This window comes from Rhinolophus sinicus, chromosome 5 (genome assembly GCF_057876585.1).
Source record: "Rhinolophus sinicus isolate RSI-liver-muscle chromosome 5, RSI-T2T, whole genome shotgun sequence".
Taxonomy (NCBI): domain Eukaryota; kingdom Metazoa; phylum Chordata; class Mammalia; order Chiroptera; family Rhinolophidae; genus Rhinolophus; species Rhinolophus sinicus.
In genome coordinates this window covers 69,338,324-69,357,218 of record NC_142505.1, presented here as the reverse complement: position 1 = coordinate 69,357,218, position 18,895 = coordinate 69,338,324, and the positions used below count along the sequence as shown (strand labels likewise).

General features: G+C 53.0%; 1 protein-coding gene across 5 annotated transcripts in view; it reads left to right on the top strand.

Moving 5' to 3' along the window:
- The first annotated feature begins 2,273 nt into the window (after positions 1 to 2,273).
- ADAMTS2 (ADAM metallopeptidase with thrombospondin type 1 motif 2) overlaps positions 2,274 to 18,895 on the top strand; it is a 267,231-nt gene continuing 250,609 nt past the window's right edge. For 4 of the 5 annotated variants that reach the window (XR_016021425.1, XR_016021424.1, XM_088798870.1 and 1 more), the window contains exons 1-2: positions 2,274 to 2,558; positions 3,525 to 3,919. Coding sequence is in view for 3 of the 5 variants with exons in the window: in XM_088798870.1 (XP_088654996.1) it covers positions 2,438 to 2,558; positions 3,525 to 3,919 (516 nt within the window). In the remaining 2 variants the exon portion in view is untranslated. The remainder of the gene's footprint in view (positions 2,559 to 3,524; positions 3,920 to 18,895) is intronic. The other variant, XM_074312147.2, reaches the window with a different exon arrangement.

The following is an 18,895-nucleotide window of genomic DNA, read 5'->3' as shown; positions in this document are numbered from 1 at the left end:
GTGGGGACTACAGGGTGGGCTGGTCAAGGGCGGTGGTCTGCCTCCCATTCATGGTGGTGGGGGTGGGGATCTCTACCTGGGTGGAGCCCTAGGAGTTTGGGGGTAATGTGAGGAGGAAGAGTTGCCAGATGTGACTCAGGAGTGTCAGGGAGACAAACCCTTTTTCCAGAAATATCCGACAGCTGGTATTCCAAAGTGTGCGAGGTGATTTAGTTATGTGGACCCCTCAGAAAATGTCATGACTCGCAGAGCAAGAGTCATTCCTTCTCAGTTCTCCTTTCATCCTTCTTGTTGCCTGGAAGGGAAGGACCCTGCTTCTGTGAGGCATCTCACCACTGCTCCAACACTTGCTAATCAGCGTCAGCCTCAGTGCCTTCTGCAGGCAATAATATCTACAATTTGATAAAAATGTTTTGTCTCCATTTTATTTATTTTTGGAGGTTACCTTTGATTTATGGAGATGTTGGCTTCTGATTTATGGTAGTGATTTAAAGTATCCTTTGAAAACTTAAGTACAGGATGTAGTAGTGTATATAAAGACATAATGATGGTGATGGGAGGACTGAGGTAATGACCATAAGCCTGGTAGGGAAGTGAGTGAGGTAGTAGAACGTGACACTCCGAGTCAGTGAGGCTGCTACTTGGGTTGTCAATCATCTTTTGGGAGGATAAAAGCACGGCACCCACAAGAGGAATGAGTGGAAGCATGTCATTAGTTCCAAGACAGCAACTTGCTGGACCCAACTCTGGTCTGCCTGACCCCCTCAGCCTTCAGGATTCAACCCATGCTGCTTCTTATGGGAAGTCCGCCAGTATGGCTGGCTCTGGAGTCATCTCTCTTCCCATACACTGATCACCATCCATCTTTCTCTGGAATCAGCTGTGTCATCAGAGGTCACAGAATAGAAGTCTGTTGTGGGTGGGAGAGGGGACCTATAGCAAGCTACAGGGCATGTGCCCCATTTAAGGGTTAATAGCAGAAATGTAGCACACATTCCAATTTCTCAAGAAAAGTCAGAAATCTAAATTCTTATGTGAAATTTCACCGTTTTTAATGTTCACAACAAATGTTCACCATTCCTGGGTACTGGATCCTGTCTCAGCACCCTCAGGTGACATGGACGGAAGCTTCTAGGTGAAAATGGCCATCAATCTGCAGTGCCCTCACACTCGGGTCCCGAAAATGACAGAACCAAGGAGACAAAATCACAATTAGAGTGGATTGTGCTAGTCACATGTTTCCCCATGAGACCTGGCCCTCCTGGTGGGTAGCAAGGGGCCTGAGTCATCAGGCCCTGCCTGACCAAAGCCACCCCAAAGCCCTGGGCACACAGGCCTGGGGCAACATGAATGAGAAGATCCAAAGGGACAGGTGTCTACCCTCCGGGGAAGTGGGGCAGAATCTGGGACACTAGCAGAGATGTTGCAGCAGACACATGCCAGGGAGGGGGTTCCCAGGCAGGACCTGGGGAGGAAGGTCACTGTGTTGGGGGCAGCAGGCCTGGCAGGACAGTGACTCCAGGCTCAGGACCTTGATGGAGAAGAGGGATTCCAGCTGGGGATGAGCTCTGACATCACACCTGCTCCAGGACTGAGAGCTATGTCTGGGTGCTGAATTGGAAAAGATGGGGAGAAGAAAGGCTATTTCAGGGCCTGGGGGAGAGCAAAGTCCAGGAGGCTAGATGCCCACGTGGGATCCAGGCCAGATGAGGGCTGCAACCTGCCTATGCTCTAGGCAGGTTGCAGCAGTGTGGGTGGAGGAGGCTGTGCTCCCAGGCTGCAACTGAGGGGGACAGACTTCAGGCAGAGAGAAGTTGGGGACTGATGGAACCTTCCCGCTCTCTCTGGAAGGGTAAAAGTTGATCTTTGGAGTAGCCCCTGCAGTGCCAGCACCATCTATAAAAGCGTTTCTGGCCTCTGGGGTCTCCATCTCAGCCTCTCCCGCGGAACCCTGAGCCCTGCCCCGCCCCAGGGCTTAGAGAGAACGTGAGGAGGCCCCTTGCGCCACAAGGCTGACTGGTGGGACCTGGGCGCCCCAGGAGGACTCTCTGGGCGGGGATACTCGGGCTCCCCCGGCCCGGCCCGCGGCGCTTCTCTGCCTCAACCTCGGGGTGTCTCTGCTTCGCTGCGAGCCTGGAACAGCGGCGGCGCCCGCTCAGAGAAGCGCCGGGTCACTGCAGGCTGAAGCGCCCGCCGTCCCCGCCCTCCCGCGCTCGCCTCTCCCTCCCGCCCGCCTCCCTCGCTCGCTCGCTCCTTCCCTCTCCCCGCCTCCCCTCGGCGCTCCCCGCCTCCCCTCCGCGCCTCGTCTCCTCCGCCCCGCGCCCTGCGGTGCTGCAGCTGCGGGCGGCTCCAGCTGCCCCCAGATGTGGGCTGGGCGGCGCGCGGGGAACTTTCGCGCCGGCTGCGAGTGCGGGGCCCCGGCTGCGGTCCGGCTGCCATGGATCCGCCGGCTGGCGCCGATCGCCGCCTGCTCTGCCCCGCGCTGCTGCTGCTGGTGCTGCCGCCGCTCCTGCTGCCGCCTCCGCCAGCTGACGCCCGCCTCGCCGCCGCCCCCCCAGGTAGGTGCGGCCAGACCCCACGTCCGCGACCCCCGCCGTCTGGGCCCCGCCCCGCGCTCCCCACCGCCCCTCCCCAGGCGGCGTCCAGCCTGACTTGGGTAAACTCCGCGCGCCCCGCCCGGGGCCAAGTTGGCCAACTTCGGGGCCGGGTCGGTCGCGCAGGGGGCGCCCTGCGGCGCACCCGGGCACCTTGGACCGGGGGGAGCCTCGGAGCTCTCGCGGCTCCCGGGACGCCTAGCGTGAAGGCTGAGGGCCGGGAAAGCCCTGTGGCGGAGCGCGCCTCGCCAGCCCTAGCGGGTCCGGGGGAACCAGGGCGAGGCGGCGCCGGGGCTGGCGTCCGGGGACGCCCGGGAGGAGCCGGGTGCCGAGCGCACCGCCTGGGGCCCTGAGGATTGGTTGGGGCGACCCGGAGGGGATCCCCGAAGATCTGAGGGACCCTGCTCCACCCCTCCAGGGACTGGGGACCGGCGGCGGGCTCAGCGGGAGCTGGACACGGAGGACAGGCCGCCCATGCCTGGGGGAGCCCAGTTCTCGCCGTCCCAGGGGCCACTGAAGGGTAGAGGCGCACGGGTAGGGGGCCAACCGCGAATGGCTTCAGAGCGGCCCCACGTCCTGCCAAGGACGGTAGGTTCACCCGGCGGGGGACGTTCTGACGCGGCCGTCCCCTGGGGGGAACTGTGAGGAGCCCGCGGAGCCCCAACTCGGAACGGGGCAAAGGGCAGAGCACTCGGCTTGCAGGGTCCCAGAGCGGGACCGGCCGGGGCGGCGGGGCTCCGGAGTGGCGGCTGTGTTAACGCCCCTTCCCGGTAGGGAGAAGGCCGGGGAGGTGCAGGCTAGTTTCTGGGGATTGTCTGGCGGAATGCCCTTCCCTTTGCAGTGGGGCTGGGGCTGAGGGATGCGGGACTCATCGGCGATGGGCTGTGGGCTCCGAGGTCTCAGCGGCTCTAACGCCCCTTCCCGTTGCAGGCGAGCCCCTGGGGCACGGAGCGGAGCGCATCCTGGCGGTGCCGGTGCGCACTGACGCCCAGGGCCGCTTGGTGTCCCACGTGGTGTCGGCGGCTACAGCCCAGGCGGGGGTTCGGGCCCGCAGGGCCGCCCCAGTTCAGACCCCAGGCTTCACTGGGGGCAGCGAGGAGGACCCTGGCGGCAGACTCTTCTACAATGTCACGGTCTTCGGCCGAGACCTGCACCTGCGGCTGCGGCCCAATGCCCGCCTCGTGGCGCCAGGGGCCACAGTAGAGTGGCAGGACGAGTCCGGCGCCACCCGCGTGGAACCCCTACTTGGCACCTGCCTCTACGTCGGAGACGTGGCGGGCCTGACTGAAGACTCCTCCGTGGCGCTCAGCAACTGCGACGGGCTGGTAAGAACCTCTCCCGCTTCTTTCTGTCCATGGCCCTTGCCTGGGCTTCTGAAACCTGTTACCTGGGAGTCCCCTGGGAGGGCAAGGCACTGACGACTTTCTCGGCTAAAAGACCACGGGGTATCGACTGAAGGGGTTGGCTGGAAGGCAAGTTATTTTGATTGGTTGGAGAGGGAGTAATTTATGCAGGGGGAGGGCCAGGGTCTCTGAAGTGCTGATCAAGTACCAGCTCCGGTGTGTGTCTCCTTTAGGCCTGCAGGCACAGGTCTTGCATCCAGGTGTGTGTATATCTCCGTGAGTGTGTGCACGTGTATTTTGGAATGTCGCTGTGTACTCGTGTCTGGGTACCTGTGCACCTGTGAACGCGTGAATGTGACATTGTGAGCCTTGTGCACGTGTGTATCTGTAGGTTTCTGCTCATTTGCGTCAGTGTCTGTTGAGTGTGTGACCCTGAACATTTTAGTATGTGTGATATGTGTGTAGGGGGCACGTGTGCTGGCAGTCGGTCTTACTGTTTCTCTGTGTGTGTGAATGATGCCAGCCCAAGGGGCAGGCCATGGCGATGAAATGCCCAGGTTATTTCTCTGCCTCCTGGCTAACCCGGAGCCACTGATTTTTATGTTGTGGTTTCCTGTTGAACTTCAGCTGGTTATTTGAAAAGTTGGTTTTCTCTCTCTATTTTGAGCTAAAGGGAGCGTTTGGAAATGTAAGTTCAGGTGCCAATGGGCAGCACCAGAAGGACAGAAGAGAGGCTGGGTGGGCGGTCTCCTCCTGGGACTGCCTCGGCCACCCAGTGTGAACATTCTACTTCTGGGGCCCAGAGGGACCGTGGCGTGGCATTAGGGGCCTTGGAGGAAGCCTGGATCGGTGCTCAGGGAAGAGGCTGACATTGGCGGTGCTCTGTCCGGCCGCCCCGGGCCTGGCACGCGGCAGAAGCCACTGCAGTTTTCTATTTTGGATCGGGTGTGCGGTGGTCAGGCTGGCTGTGCTGGCCCGACATCTAAGCCACCCACCGTGGGTTCCGCTCTAATTGCTGCTCAGAGGACTCCTGCTCCGAGGGGGTGGCGCTCTCCCAGCCCTGCTGCCCCAGCCCCTGTCCTCAGGCTCCTCCTGCCGGCTGCAGAGCCAGCAATTACTCCAGAGTCTCACAACCGCTGTGTTCTTTTTATGGAGACACAGGAAGTGTCACTTGTTGCTTCAGAAAATCATTGCCTTTGGCTGAATTTAGTTAGAACCTGGGCATCTTGCAAACAACTGTCGGTGTCTTTGGAGGAGCTGGGTTTATGTGGTGCAGCCCTTCATGCACCGTTGTCTCTGAGGGTGTCCCAGGCCTCATGGTTGTGTCTCCTTTTATTCTGGAGGTGAATTTCCTAAAGTAAAGGAAATGGGTGCTGGGAGTGGAGTGGAGTGGGCTGGGCTGTGGGAAGAGGTGACATGAGCACAGTCTGTTGGTGGGCCAGCTCCTGTGTACTAGTTAACTCCTGATGGAGAGAATTTCAGGGAGACTTTGTCATCGGATCAGTCATTCATCTTTTCATTTACTGATTCATTTGATCAACCAGCATCTCTAGTGCGTTTGTCCACTGTGCAGGTCAGAGATGTGGCTGGCCTGCTGCCCCCCCACCCCACCCTACTCCCAGGGCTCACATGCTCAGAGTAGATGATGGGCTGAGGGGCATTCTGGCTAGGGTCTGGACAGCATGCTCCCGGGGGCTACATAGCCACTGCCAGCGGGCACCTGTGCAGGTTGGCAATCCTGGCAGAGGGCAGTGTGTGTGCTGAGGCACCAGGTGGGCATCAGCCTGGATAGGACACCATGGTGAGATGTTACACACTGGCAGGGCTGGTAAGAAGACTGGAGTTGGAAGAGGGGCTGGGGCCTCCATGAATGGCCTTGAATGCTGTCAGTGAAAAATGGTCTGGAGACAGTGGGGCGGCATCATTAGTTATTCTTCTCCCTCCCTTCCTCCCTCTTTCCCTCCCTGCTGTGTGCGTCTGTTCTGATTTTATACCAATTACTTTCTTAACTCTTAAATTCCCTTGGTGCATCAGCGAAAGGCCCATGTGCTAAGAGCTTCACGCAGCATGCCTCTGGTCCTCACATCGACTCTTCAGGGGTGGCGTCCCTGTGTCTGGTTTACAGATGGGCAGCTGAGGCTCTGGGTACTTAAGTGACTTGCCCAAGGCCACACAGCCTGTGATGACATCATTCTGGCCTGGTTCTGTGCAGCCCTTTCTGCCACGGTGCTCCCAAGTCTGGTGGGTGGAGGACCCTGAGATGTGATAACGGGAGCCATACTTCCCAGGCAGTCCCCCTCAGTAGGCCTTCCACAGATATGTACACTGCATCCTCCCAGCAGCCCAGGCCCTGGACCACCCTGCCACACGGAGAGCAGCTGCTGCTCTCCCCTCATAGGTAGTGACTGACTGAGCAGCTGTGTATGCAGACCCTCAGGGAGCTTGTTAAATGCAGATTCTGATCCAGCATCTCTGGGGTGGGGCCCGATCTTCTGCACTTCTAACACCTCCCAGGCTGATGCTCCTGGGCCTTAGACTGCGCTCTGAGAAGCAAGGTTCTATAGCCCCATTTCTGCAAGAGAATTCTGCGGATTGCACCTCAAGTGGCTCTGAGCACATAGGATTCAGTGGACCACTGGTAGATTCGAGGGGCCCATGGGGCATTCTGAGAAATTCTGTAGTCAAGAAAGCGTGAGACTCTGTGAGTCCAGCACTTCCTACACAGATGGGAGCAGGGAAATCCCTCTCTCAGAACATGTAGAACTAGCTTTCCTGGAAGATTTGTGGAAGATGCATGGAGAAGGGCGCAGCAGGCAGCGGTGGTCTTAGCTTAAGTTAGATACTTAGGCGAGACATGCCTCTCCCCCAAGGGCCATAGAACCTTTCAGGCCTATCGTCCTGCCCCTGGCCTGGGACATACATTTGCTCATCTACTTGCCTGGCCTTGGGAGTTTGTTTCTGCACTTTCAAGTAAGGTGTTAATAGCTTTGTTTATCATAGATAGCAGTCTCCTAATCTGTTTAGTATGAAGGGGTTCTTAAGTCACTATATTGGTCAGGATCCCGTCAGTTACAAGAGACAGAAAAAGCAAGTCAAATTAGTTTAAATAATGTCCATTAGACATGGGACATCATTAGTTCACATAACAGCAAGGCTTCAGGCACGGCTGGATCGAGATGCCCCCGCCACGTCATTAGGACCCTTGCTGTCTCTTACCTCTGCTTTCCTGTGTTTTTGGCTTTGTTCTCAGGTAGAGTCCTGTGGCGAGTCAAGGGGTCCCAGCAGTGCCAGGCTGACATTCCAGCTGAGTCCTGGCTATCACTCTGGCCAGGCTGGGGTCAGATGTTCCCAGGAGAATTGGGACCTGGGCTTTGCAGAACCCCATAGATGGAGAGTGTACGAGGTGCTGCTCCCCCAAATGATATAATATTGCGACCCAGGGCCAGCCAAAGTACAAATTCTACTGGAGTCAGGTAGAGGTACAGACTCAAGAAATGCCAGAAGACATGCTTCATAAGACATGCCGTGCCCTTTATTTCCAGAGAGAGTTCCCAGTTTTTTTCACAGAGCCACTTGACAGAAGTTGTTCGTAATATTCACAGAGAAAGGTTAAAGCTTGCCTTTTCATGATGCATCTGAAAATAATGCTTAGTGAAGGGTTCTTACACATCACATTGCTATGGAAGATTTTTCTAGTACCTCTCAGGTCATAGGATAGGTGGGCTAATCTCATATCATTCTTTTATACTCATTAAAAACCCAGTGAGAAGCCTGTTGGCATAAAAAGTACTAATAGCACGTCACAGGGTCACTGTGCCCCCACCATGTGCCACACTCCCTGCTGAGCACCCTAACTGCATCACCTTGTGTAAGCCTCATACTGCCCTGTGGTGGGTGTCTGATATTATGCCCATTCTACAGACAAAGAAGCTGAGGCTCCAAAGCCAAGACAGCTTGCTTCACGCTTAACGGCCAGTATTGGAACATGTGTCTGTTTGACTTCAAAACCATGCTTATTACATTTTATTGCCTCTTTTTGCATGCCAACAAAAAGTATAAAAATGAAGGGGTACATTTCTTTAAAACATTCCAACCTTTCCTATTTGACTCCTGGAGGCCTTTTCAGTCAAGGACATTGACCATTGTCAGTATGAGTGAGTGGGAGCTGGTGGCCAAGTGACCCCCGACAAGCCGCTGACCGGCTCTGGAATGCAGCTCCCTGCAGGCAGCCTGAGTCCTCATCGTTGGGTGATGGCAGTGGGGACACCAGTAGGATGGAAGCATCCTGCCCCACCTCTGTCCCCCCTCAGTGCACCTCTCCAGCCTGGTGTCTGGCCGAACAGGGGAAGCAGTGGAAACCTCCAAGGGTTAGGTGGTGGGAAAGGTCTGGTGTCTGAATCCTTTTCCCATCCTGGAGCCTGAGGAGGGCAGTGAACATCCCCATAACTCTGTGAGCAGAGCCCCTATTATATGACCAAGGTTCAGAGAGGCCCAAGGGCTGCTGCCTTGTGGGCTGGGGCTCCCTTCTGGGCTGCCATCCTGGCCAGGCACCTGCTCTGTCCAGTCTTGCTGGGGATTAAGTGTCACTGAGGGCCACAGAGAGAGGTCGTTCACTGGACTAAGGGATGGAGATGAGTTTCATTTTTCCTAACAAGACCTTGCCTTTGAGGCCACATGCTGGATTCCTGGTGGCATGGCTCAGGTACTAGAGTGGGGCGGGCAGGTGCGGCAGGCTCCGGCTGTGGGGCTGGGGTGATGGGTGTCTGGGGCTTGCAGCTGCCCTTTGTAGGATCTTCCTTCTCACACTCTGCCTCAGCATTGCCTAGAGGGCAGTGAGAGGGTCTCAGGCATGCTGAAGAGGGGCTGTGGGGACTTCCGGGTTCCCTAGGTGTCGGGACTCCCCAGTCTGAGGAGCAGAGGCACCTGCTTGGCGCCTGCTCTTGACAACCTACACAGCTGTCCAGGGAGGTCTCAGTCTCCTCCATGGCTTAGTACACGTTGTTTAAGACTCATTCAGTTTAAGAGACAGAAAACCAGCTTACATGGATGAAACAAAGAAGGGACATCACGAAGTCCTAAGGAGTCCTTCAGTGATGGCTGGAGCCAGGGGCTCAGGACTGGTTTCAAAACATGCTCTCTCTGCCTTTCAGGCTTATTACTCTCTGTGTTTGTCTCAGGATGGCCCTCCCCATGTTGGAGGTACCAGCAGCTCTGGCTTAGTTTGTTTTCCATGGTAGCAATCTCTCAGAAATAGAGAGCTCTTCTTTCTGGATGGTTCCTGGTTGAGTCATGGGGAGGGCTCTGATGGGCTCTGCTTAGGGTACAGGCCCATCTTTAAACCCATCCTGTGACGTGGGCCTGGTCTGAGTCTCTTGCCCACCTTTGGGGTTGAGGGTGAGGGTCAGATCCCCAAACTCTGCAACGGATTGCGTTTTTATCATGAAAGCAAGAGAAAGGACAGGTATGCAAGGCAGATTAAAATGGCTGCCGTCACACTCCATCTAGACTCCAGGCCCCCATGTCTGGCCCAGATCTCTTCCTTCCCTGGCTCCTTCCCTGGGTGACCCCATGCTTCTGAAATGGAATGTGGGTCTCTCCACTCTCCCCAGACCTCACCCCTTTCTTGGACCGGAATCCCAGAATCCTAGACCTCTCTGGCCTTCACTCCAGTTCCCATCTCTCTAGCACAACTGATCCCAGTCCCTGTCTTTTGCTCCTGTGCTCCTCAGCTGCTCCTAATCGGTCTCTCACCAGCAACTCATTTCACCACACAGCAGACAGATTTTTATAAACCACACATTAAATCACGTTACTCCTTTGCTTAAGACCTTTCAGTGGTTCTTATTGCCCTTTAAAAAAATAAATGCAAACATGGCAAAAAAACTCCAAACCCACTGGCGTGGCATTCAAGGTCCCCCATGACCTGGCCCAGTGGTCTCCAGCCTCATTTGTCACTGTGTTCTCCTCATGCTTGCACTCCTGTCACATTGAGCTTTTAGTTCATCCAACACTGGATACTCCCAGCTCAGGGCCTGTGCACAGGCTGTGCCCTCACCATGTCCACTCTTTTCTCTCCACCTTTACCTGGCTTACTCAGTAGGCCTCAGCTAAATGGCACTTCATCTAGGAAGCTGCCCCAGATATTCACATGCCATGTTGCACTCTGTGCTTCTTGGTAACTTGTGCCATGGGAAACTTGTGCCTGGCTAAGTCTGTAGGACCCAGCTCTGATTGGGCAGAGCTCAGCTGGGAGCCATGCAATGTGAGTGCCTGGGAAGGAGGTGGGGCAGAAGTCAGTGCAGGGAAGGGTGGGGGAATCTGTGCCCTCAATGCTCAGGGCTGGCCTGCCTCTCCTTGTCTGCTCTGCTGCCAACTTCAGAATGTCTACACTCAGTGGAGCACGTCCCCTTGGAGAATGGCTGAAAGCTCTGTCTCCTTTCCCACAGGGAAGCACTTGTATACACGTGTTTTTGCATGGTTTCCATGTTTTCCCCATCCCTTTGGAGTATCTGAAACCCAAAATCCCTGGTTTAAATCAAACTAAGTAAGGGAGGGAAGCACCCCTCGGCCTGTATGGGGAAGGATTGGATGGGCGTGAGGAGACATTGGGCTCAGCTCTGGCAACTCATCATGTGACCCTGGGCAAGGCCTCCTGCCATCAGCCTCAGTGTGCCCAGGTGGAGAGTGGGAGTTGGAGCCAACCATTTCTGGAACTCTTCAGGGCAATACAAGTGTCTTAGGGGCCAGATGGGGACCAGACACAAGTGAGGGGCCAGGGTTGGCAGAAGGAGAGGGAGGCACCCTGGTGAGCTCATGCCCTGCCTTCCTTGATAGATTGTTGTCCCTGGGGAATGTGGGCTCCTTGCTCTGATCCTCCGATGTTTCTTCAGAGTGCTGCATTTCTGTGTCTGTTGACATCATGCTGGCAAATAAGTCCAGTGTGAAGACCCCGTGTGGGCACTGAGGTCCCCTGAAGGGGCCTCCAGAGGCCGATGTGGCAGTACTGGAGCTGTGCTGACAGCAGGATGGTTAGATGGTCCGGGGCTCCCTGTAAGCAGGGAATTTACTGCGGAATATCAACCTCAGCTTGTTGTTACCAATTCAACACCAACAGGAGTCCCCGATTTGGGGTGCGACGTGGGGGTGGGAGGAGAATTTATTTAATGAAAACATCTCAGTTATGGAATGGCTTGGCTGAAACAGCTCAATTGTGAACTAGCTCAGCTGTAGAACAGCTCAGTTGAAGTGGCAGGAGAGAAGCATCTGAGGCTCCAGTGTTACAGGTAAACAGTCTTCAGTGGAAACTGAAAATGCCTTCTGTTGGGACAGAAGTGAAGCTAACTTATATAGCGGGGAATGCCCACCCTCAGTCCCTGATTGGTCCATTTCTGTGCCGATTGGTCCAAATCCTCACAGTTTGATTGGCTCAAGTAGCACTGTCCTGATTGGTTGGAATTTAGCTGCTCTGATTGGTTGGTAAAAATGCAAATGAGGCTATAGCTTCCCAGCCTTGGTTTGCTGGGGCAGGTCTTCAGCCCATTGATTGGTTTGTGAGCCTAGAAACTCCTTTATAAGGGTGGACTCAGATGGCAGGAACACAGGCCAGGAGGCAGAGTGTTCAGTGCAGCTTTTCCCTAAAGCAGGCAGAGCACGAGAAGCCCATGTTTGGCAATGACTGCTAGATTCTGTGTTAATTTGAGCCTAGTTCACCAACAGGAGTCCTTCTTAACAGGCACATTCATTCTTGGTGTGGACAGGAACTTGCTGAGAGCCCATACTTACTTTATCACGGCCATGCCCGCACTCTTCTGGGGCACCCACAACCTCCTCGCTGACCTCGCCACCACTTCTCACTGGGGGTGATTTGGTGGGAGGGAAGGGACTTTTCCAGGGGCTCTTCCATGCGGGGGCAGGGGAAGGATGTGCACTGACCAGTGGCTGCCATGATGGAGGCTGACTTGTCAGAGGTTTGTGCTCCAGGTGGCAGAGCAGCAGCCTGCGGTCCCCGCCAGTTGTGTTGTGGTGGCTATTCAGAATGGTGTAAGCACATTCGTGGTCTGAAACCCAGACCCACCTCTTCAACAAATAAGGCATCTGAAGGCACTTAGAGGAGTCAGAATCATAGAGACAGGCAGTAGAGTAGTGGGTGCTAGGGCTAAGAGCTGGAGGCTGGACACTAGGGAGTTAGTGTTTAATTGGCACAGAGTTTCAGTTTCACAAGAAGAAAAGAGTTCTGAAGATGTATGGTGGTGAAGGTTGCACAATATTATGAATATATTTAATACCACTGAACTGTACACTTAAAAATAGTGAAGATAGTAAATTTTATATGTGTTTTACCACAATAAAAAATGGCATCTGAGGACTCCTGGGATTGGGTGGGTAATTAAAGGATGGGGTGGTGAACTTCGCTGGCCCACCTTCTTCCCTGCCTGACTCTATTCTCTGGGGGGCCAGTGGCTGAGGTGGCCTGCACATCACTCACCACCCTCAGGGACAGCCTCCTGGCAATGGAAAGCAATCTATTTTTTGGAGGTTGTGAGCTTCATTCTGATTGGACAGGCATAGGTCACAGGACCTTTCCATAGCCAATCACTGTGGCCCATGGATGCTATGTGCTGATTGGTTGTGACTTGAGTCACATGCTCCATCCCACCAGGTGAGGTGGGGTAGGGCTCCTGATCACTCTGCTGATCTGCCCTGCCTAGAGGCGCCTGAGGACTCCCAGCATCCAGCACTGTTCCGCCAGAGGAGGTGCTCAGAGGTCATTGTCTGCACCTTCTACCTCTGCTTGCCACATGTGCCCTGTGCCTGCAGTTGTTCTGTAAGCCAATCCCTGTTGTTCCCATTTTACGGATGAGGAAACCTAGGTCCCTCCGAGATATTTGGATCTGTAGGGCTTTTGCTGTGTGTGGTCACCTCTATCCTTGGAATCCTCTGGAGTGGACATAGTGGAGTCCGACTTGGCCCCTCATGAAGGCCAGCGTTGTTAGTCACTGTTCTCTGAGCCTGAGCCCAGGGAGGGCAGCTCTTCTGGGGCCGTCCCCTGGCACCTTGCCACCCCATGCCCCGATTCCACTGTGGGGCTGTGTGCTCCCATCACTGTTGCTGAGTGTAATGATGCTGCTCATTCAGATATTGGCAGGTTTCAGGTTCCTCCTGCCCAGTGGCCAACCTTGGCTGCTGGTGCCCCAGTGTCCCTAGCACTTAGCAAATGACGACCCTCGCCCAGTCAGCTGGAAGGTGGGGAAGGCCGGATTCTCACCCAGGCCTTTTGTGAGGACCACAAGTGCCACAGCCAGCATGAGCAGAGGAGTCATTAAGGGGCTTGTCTGCCCTGAGCTACGGGGACGCTCGGCATTGAGGCTGGCTTTGGTGCATAGTGACCTGAGCTGTGGCCCGGGCCTCCTACTCTGGTCTCTGAGATCTATAGGGGCAGGTGTGTGTGTGTGGGGGCCCTCCTGGACCCTGGGTCTGTACTAGCAGGCAGATACGTCCTTTGTTATCCCCACGGCCCTCCCCTGCTCAGGCAACAGGGGTGAGGGGGTTTCTGTGCCGCTGCCAGAACATATCAGGCTGCAGGGGTGTATGTGAACATGTGTGCATGTTTGTGCACCTATACATGGGAGTGTGTGTGTGTGAAGATGTGTGCATGTAGGTGAGTGTATACACATGTGTTTGTACATGCATACCTGTATGTGGGACGTGAGTATGTGCATGTGAGTGTGCATTTGAGTGAGCAAGTATGTGTGTGTGTGTGCGCGCGCACTATGTGGGTGTACATGTGTGCATTCTGGTGTGAGTATGTGTATATGTGTGTGTTTTTGGCAGGGTTTCCTGCAGGGGAGAGGACTGAGGTGGGGTGGATGTACTGAGGGGAGAGGAAGACCCCAGCCCTCTGAATCTTGGTACCACCTTAGACCGCCTATGGTAGGCACTCTGGAATGGGAGGGCCCAAGTAGGAGCCTCTCCTGCTGCTGCACATGCTTTATACTAAATGTCAGCTGCCCACCGGGTCTGCAGTGCTGCCATTAATATGGAGAAGTTATTCCCGAGCCTGGAACCCGCTCCTTGGGCTTATGCATGAATTCCAATTACACTGCATGTCTACTCCAGGGCCTGTGGATCCAGAATCTGGGCCCGGGCGGTGCTGAGAGACCAGGCAGGCTCAGCGCTGCCCTGCCTAGGCCATGCACAGTTGAGTGCTCAGAATGGCAGGGCCAGCAGGAGACTTGGTGTGGGCTGGAGGCTGCAGGGTCACACTGTCAGCTCTGCCCTGCGCAGCCACGAAGCTGGACAAGCGCCTCATCTCTGGCTGAACTGACTGGGAAGGGGGGATTCAGCCACATCCACCTCACTGAGTGTTGGAAGGAGGGGTGTATAACAAGCCCTTAGCCCAGGTTGGGGTTTGGGAAATGTTGGTGGTTTCTGTATTTCTTTGGATCTAAGGTGCCATCAATTATAGGGCACACCAAGAAAGAGGGGACACTTCTTATTAAATTGTTCCATGGCGCCTTAGCAGCGTGGGGACCAGCCACCTTGCCCCTAGGTGCTGGGAGCAGGGAGCCATTCCTCCCACTTCGCTTACTTTGTTTTTTTTAGTGTGTGACTGGCTTCATCCACTTCTGGGTGTCTTCCTCTTTTTGGTGAAGCAGGGGGTCACGGTCATTCCTCAAAGGACATTCCTCACTCGTGCCAAAGCCACACATGCCACTGTCTCCATGCCTTTCTGTACATACTTTTTGACATCCACAGTGTGACTTTTCAAAGACATTTGAGTGGCAAGGGTCTCAACACAAGAAATGCCCACTCCACACATAACTCAAGCAAAGTATGGCAGTATGAAATACCACAGCTGAGCTAGTGTGTGCCAGGCAATGCCAGCCACCCTGCTACTGCTGCTGGCTGCCAGCAGAGATCATACCCACCGATTTCATCCTGAGTTAATGAGGTAAATGTGACACCTGTGTGTCTTAGAGTCCTAGACATGCAGTTCTGTTATTATTATTATAATGTTACAAATGATTTCGGGACCCTATCTGAGAGCTGACATGAAACTCCCAGGCAGGGGAACCAGGCAGCCATAGAACCCGCCCTTCACACCAGAGAGATGAGCCCTTGCCTGCTGTGGAAGCAGGACATTCAAGGATTCATCTCTGAACCAGAGTATTTTTCCTTTGAAAGCAGGATTGGAACCACATGGAAGATAAGGTGTATTTTTGTTTCATACAAGGTTTATCTGAGGCTCAGTAGTGGCCAGTCTGATTGGAACAGAGCTTCTGAAGGTATGATAAAAAGTGGCTCAAGAGCTGTGAACAATAGGGATATACAGTTGACTTTTGAACCACTTGGGGATTAGGGGCGCCCACAACCCATGCAGTTGAAAAGCTGCATGTAACTTAAGTGGGCCCTCTGCATATGCAGACTCCCAACCACCAGTTGACCTTGAACAATGCAGGTTTGAACTGCGCCGATTAACAGGACTGTGGTCAATTGAACTACAAGAGTCAATTTAAGAACTCATGCAACTCAACGACAAAAAACCAAACAACCCAATTGAAAAATGGGCAGAGGACATGAAGAGACATTTCTCCAAAGAGGACATACAAATGACAAATAGACATGAAAAAATGCTCAACATCACTAATCATCAGAGAAATGCAAATAAAAAGCACAGTGAGATATCACCTCACCCCAGTTAGAATGGCTATCATCAACAATACAAATAGTAGCAAGTGTTGGAGAGGCTGTGGAGAAAAAGGAACCCTCATACACTGTTGGTGGGAATGCAGACTGGTGCAGCCGCTCTGGAAGGCAGTGTGGAGGTTCCTCAAAAAACTACAAATAGAATTACCGTATGACCCAGCAATCCCTCTCCTGGATATCTACCCAAAAAATCTGAAAACATTTATCCATAAAGACAAGTGTGGTCCAAAGTTCATTGCAGCTTTGTTTATGGTGGCCAAGACATGGAAACAACCAAAATGTCCTTCAACAGATGAATGGATAAAGAAGTTGTGGTATATATACACAATGCAATACTATTCGGTGGTAAGAAAAGATGAAATAGGACCATTTCTGACAACATGGATGGATCTTGAGAATATAATGCTAAGTGAAATAAGTCAGACAGAAAAAGAAGAGAAACATATGATTTCATTGATATGTGGTATATAAACCAAAACCAACAAAAGAACGACAAACAAATGAGAAACAAAAACTCATAGACACAGACAATAGTTTAGTGGTTACCAGAGGGTAAGGTGGGAGGGGGGTGGGAGATGAGGGTAAAGGGGATCAAATATATGGTGATTGAAGGAGAACTGACTCTGGGTGGTGAACACACAATGGGATTTATAGATGATGTAATACAGAATTGTACACCTGAAACCTATATAACTTTACTAACAATTGTCACCCCAATAAACTTTAATTAAAAAAAAAAAAGAGTCAATTCAAATAAAATCCATGTATAAGTGGACCCATACAGTTCAAATCCATGTTGTTCAAGGGTCAACTGTATATACAAAATGTATTATGCCACAAACTAGCTTCAGTCAGTTGCAAATGAAACCTCAGGAGATATCATAGATAAATGGTATTTTTCTGTCAGTCTCTCCTTCTGCCTGTACTAAACTGTATTCATCATTAGAGCTTTAAAACTCTAATATCTAAAGTATTAGCTACTTTATAGCTGTGCTGTCCACTATGGTAGTAGCTATGAGCCACGTGAGGCTATTGAGTACCTGAATGTGGCTGGTCTGAACTGGGAAGTGCTCTGAGTGTAAATTTCAGAGTTAGTGCAAAAAACAAACAAACAAAAATCCCCAAAATATCTCATTGATAATTTTAAAATGTTGACTACAGTCTGAAATCATAATATTTTGGATATGTTGGGTTAAATAAGATACATTGCAGAAATTAATTTCACCTGGTTTTTTTTTTTTTTTTTTAATGTGGCAGCACATGATGTTCACACTCATTTCTGTGGGGCAATGCTGCTTGGAAACATCTGGCTGGATACTGCCCCTTTTACTGTTATTCTTTTGTTGGCTGGTCACATCTGTTTATTCTTTCAGGTGAATTTCAGTGTTGTTTTGTCAGGTTAAAAACATCCGTTGTGAATTTGATTGACACTAAATTAAACTTAGAAACCAATTAAAGGATGAATTGACATAACTTACAGTATTTAAAAGGAACATAGTACGTTTATCAATTGATTTAATTGTTTTGACATTATTCAGTGAAATATTATACATTTTTTTTTATACAGGTCATCCACTGTTTTTAATCAGGGTCATTTCAAGGATTTTTTTTTTTTTGACATTGTGAATTGAATCATTTCCACCTATTGCTGGTACACAGGAAGGCTACTGATTTTTATATAATTATCTTTTATCAAGCTGCTTGATTGAACTCATTAATTCCAATATAATCTTGTGGGTCCCCTCGGGGTTTCTAGGTATACAGTTGTACTGCCTGAGATGACAATCATTTTGGAGCCTCATTTCCAATCTTCACCGTCCGGAGCCTTCAGAGTAATGTTAAGTGGCCTCGCTCCTCCTGGCCTGCGCCTGGCTCTGATGGGACTGCCCCCGGCACTTCTCTGCTTAATATGTGTATAACGCTTGATCATGGACTAAGATGGACTTCGTGGGAAGGCAATATCCTCTGAATTCTAGTTTCTAAGATCCCATTTTTCTCAGCAGAGGAGGTAAAATCTAGATGAAATGTGTCTAACACCCCACACCACCTCCCGGCCCCCAAAGCCAATACCATTGCATTCCCAGGAGCTGTGTCTCCTGCTGACCTGGGCCTCAAAGCCCCTTAGTTGCCCACTTGCTGGCCCCCCACTGACGGCTGTGAGATACACTCACAGGGAACACTTGTGGGGGTGGGAGCTTTGCTTAGGAAGGTGGAGGAGGCTGCCCCGCCAGCTGCCAGCCGAGCAGGGCTTCCATGGGACAGGGACTGATCGTGGGGGAATTGCCACCTCCATGTGCCAGGTCCTTCTCCTCTCAGTGGTGTCTCTCCCCTGGGGCAAACCTCCTGAGTCCCCCTCCTGAGTCTCTCAGAGACTGTGCCCCTCACTGAGGCCCGGGACCTGCCCACACAGGCCCCTTTTGTCCTACTGTTACCTTTACTTCCACAAGCTTCTAGAAGGTCTTTTCCCAAACAAAGACCATTGCCGCCTTAGAGGAAATCTGTGGCCCATCATTCAGACCATCTGTCTGCTCATGGACAGGCATGGCATCGGGGCAGCTTTGAACAACGCCTGTGCCTAAGCTCCACCCTGACAGATTCTGGTTTTCAGACCTGGGTGGGACCTGGGGGTCTGTGTTTTTCAAGTGCCATGTAGGAGAATCTTACACACAACAGATGGGCATCCACTGACCTTGAGAAAGGTCATGAGGTGTGAGGTCACACAGAACCAGGTTCAGGGCGTGGCTTCCCTCTTGCCAGCCTGTGACCCTCAGTTTTCCTAGTTGGAATGCCACCAGCCACAGAGGGTGTGTGCTTGAGGGAGTGGAGGGGAACGACTCTCTGGCCTCAGTCCAAAAGAATGTCACGGGAGGGTGAGGGTGGAATTAGATGCCGGCCCAGAGGGTTGGCCAGGCCTCAAGGCGGCCTGGAACCAGGGAAGCTGCTGACGACCCTCTCTGCCCTCAGGTCCCTCATCTGGAAATTCAGAGCCTGGCAGAGGAAGGGCGACCCCCTTGCATGGCCATCCCTGAGGCTGGCTGTTCATGCACTGGGTGCCCGGAACTCGGTGGGCATTGTGTACTGACTCTACAGACCCTGTTGGGCAGGGTGGGGGCAGGGGCAGTTCCTTTCTGGGTGCTCTTGGTGCTCCCAGCCAGATCTCAGGCCCCATCCCCCCCCTCCGCCCTCTGGACTTATGGATGACCACTAGCCAGCATTCTGGGCGCACCAGTGCCGAGCCGCAGCCTGTGCTCC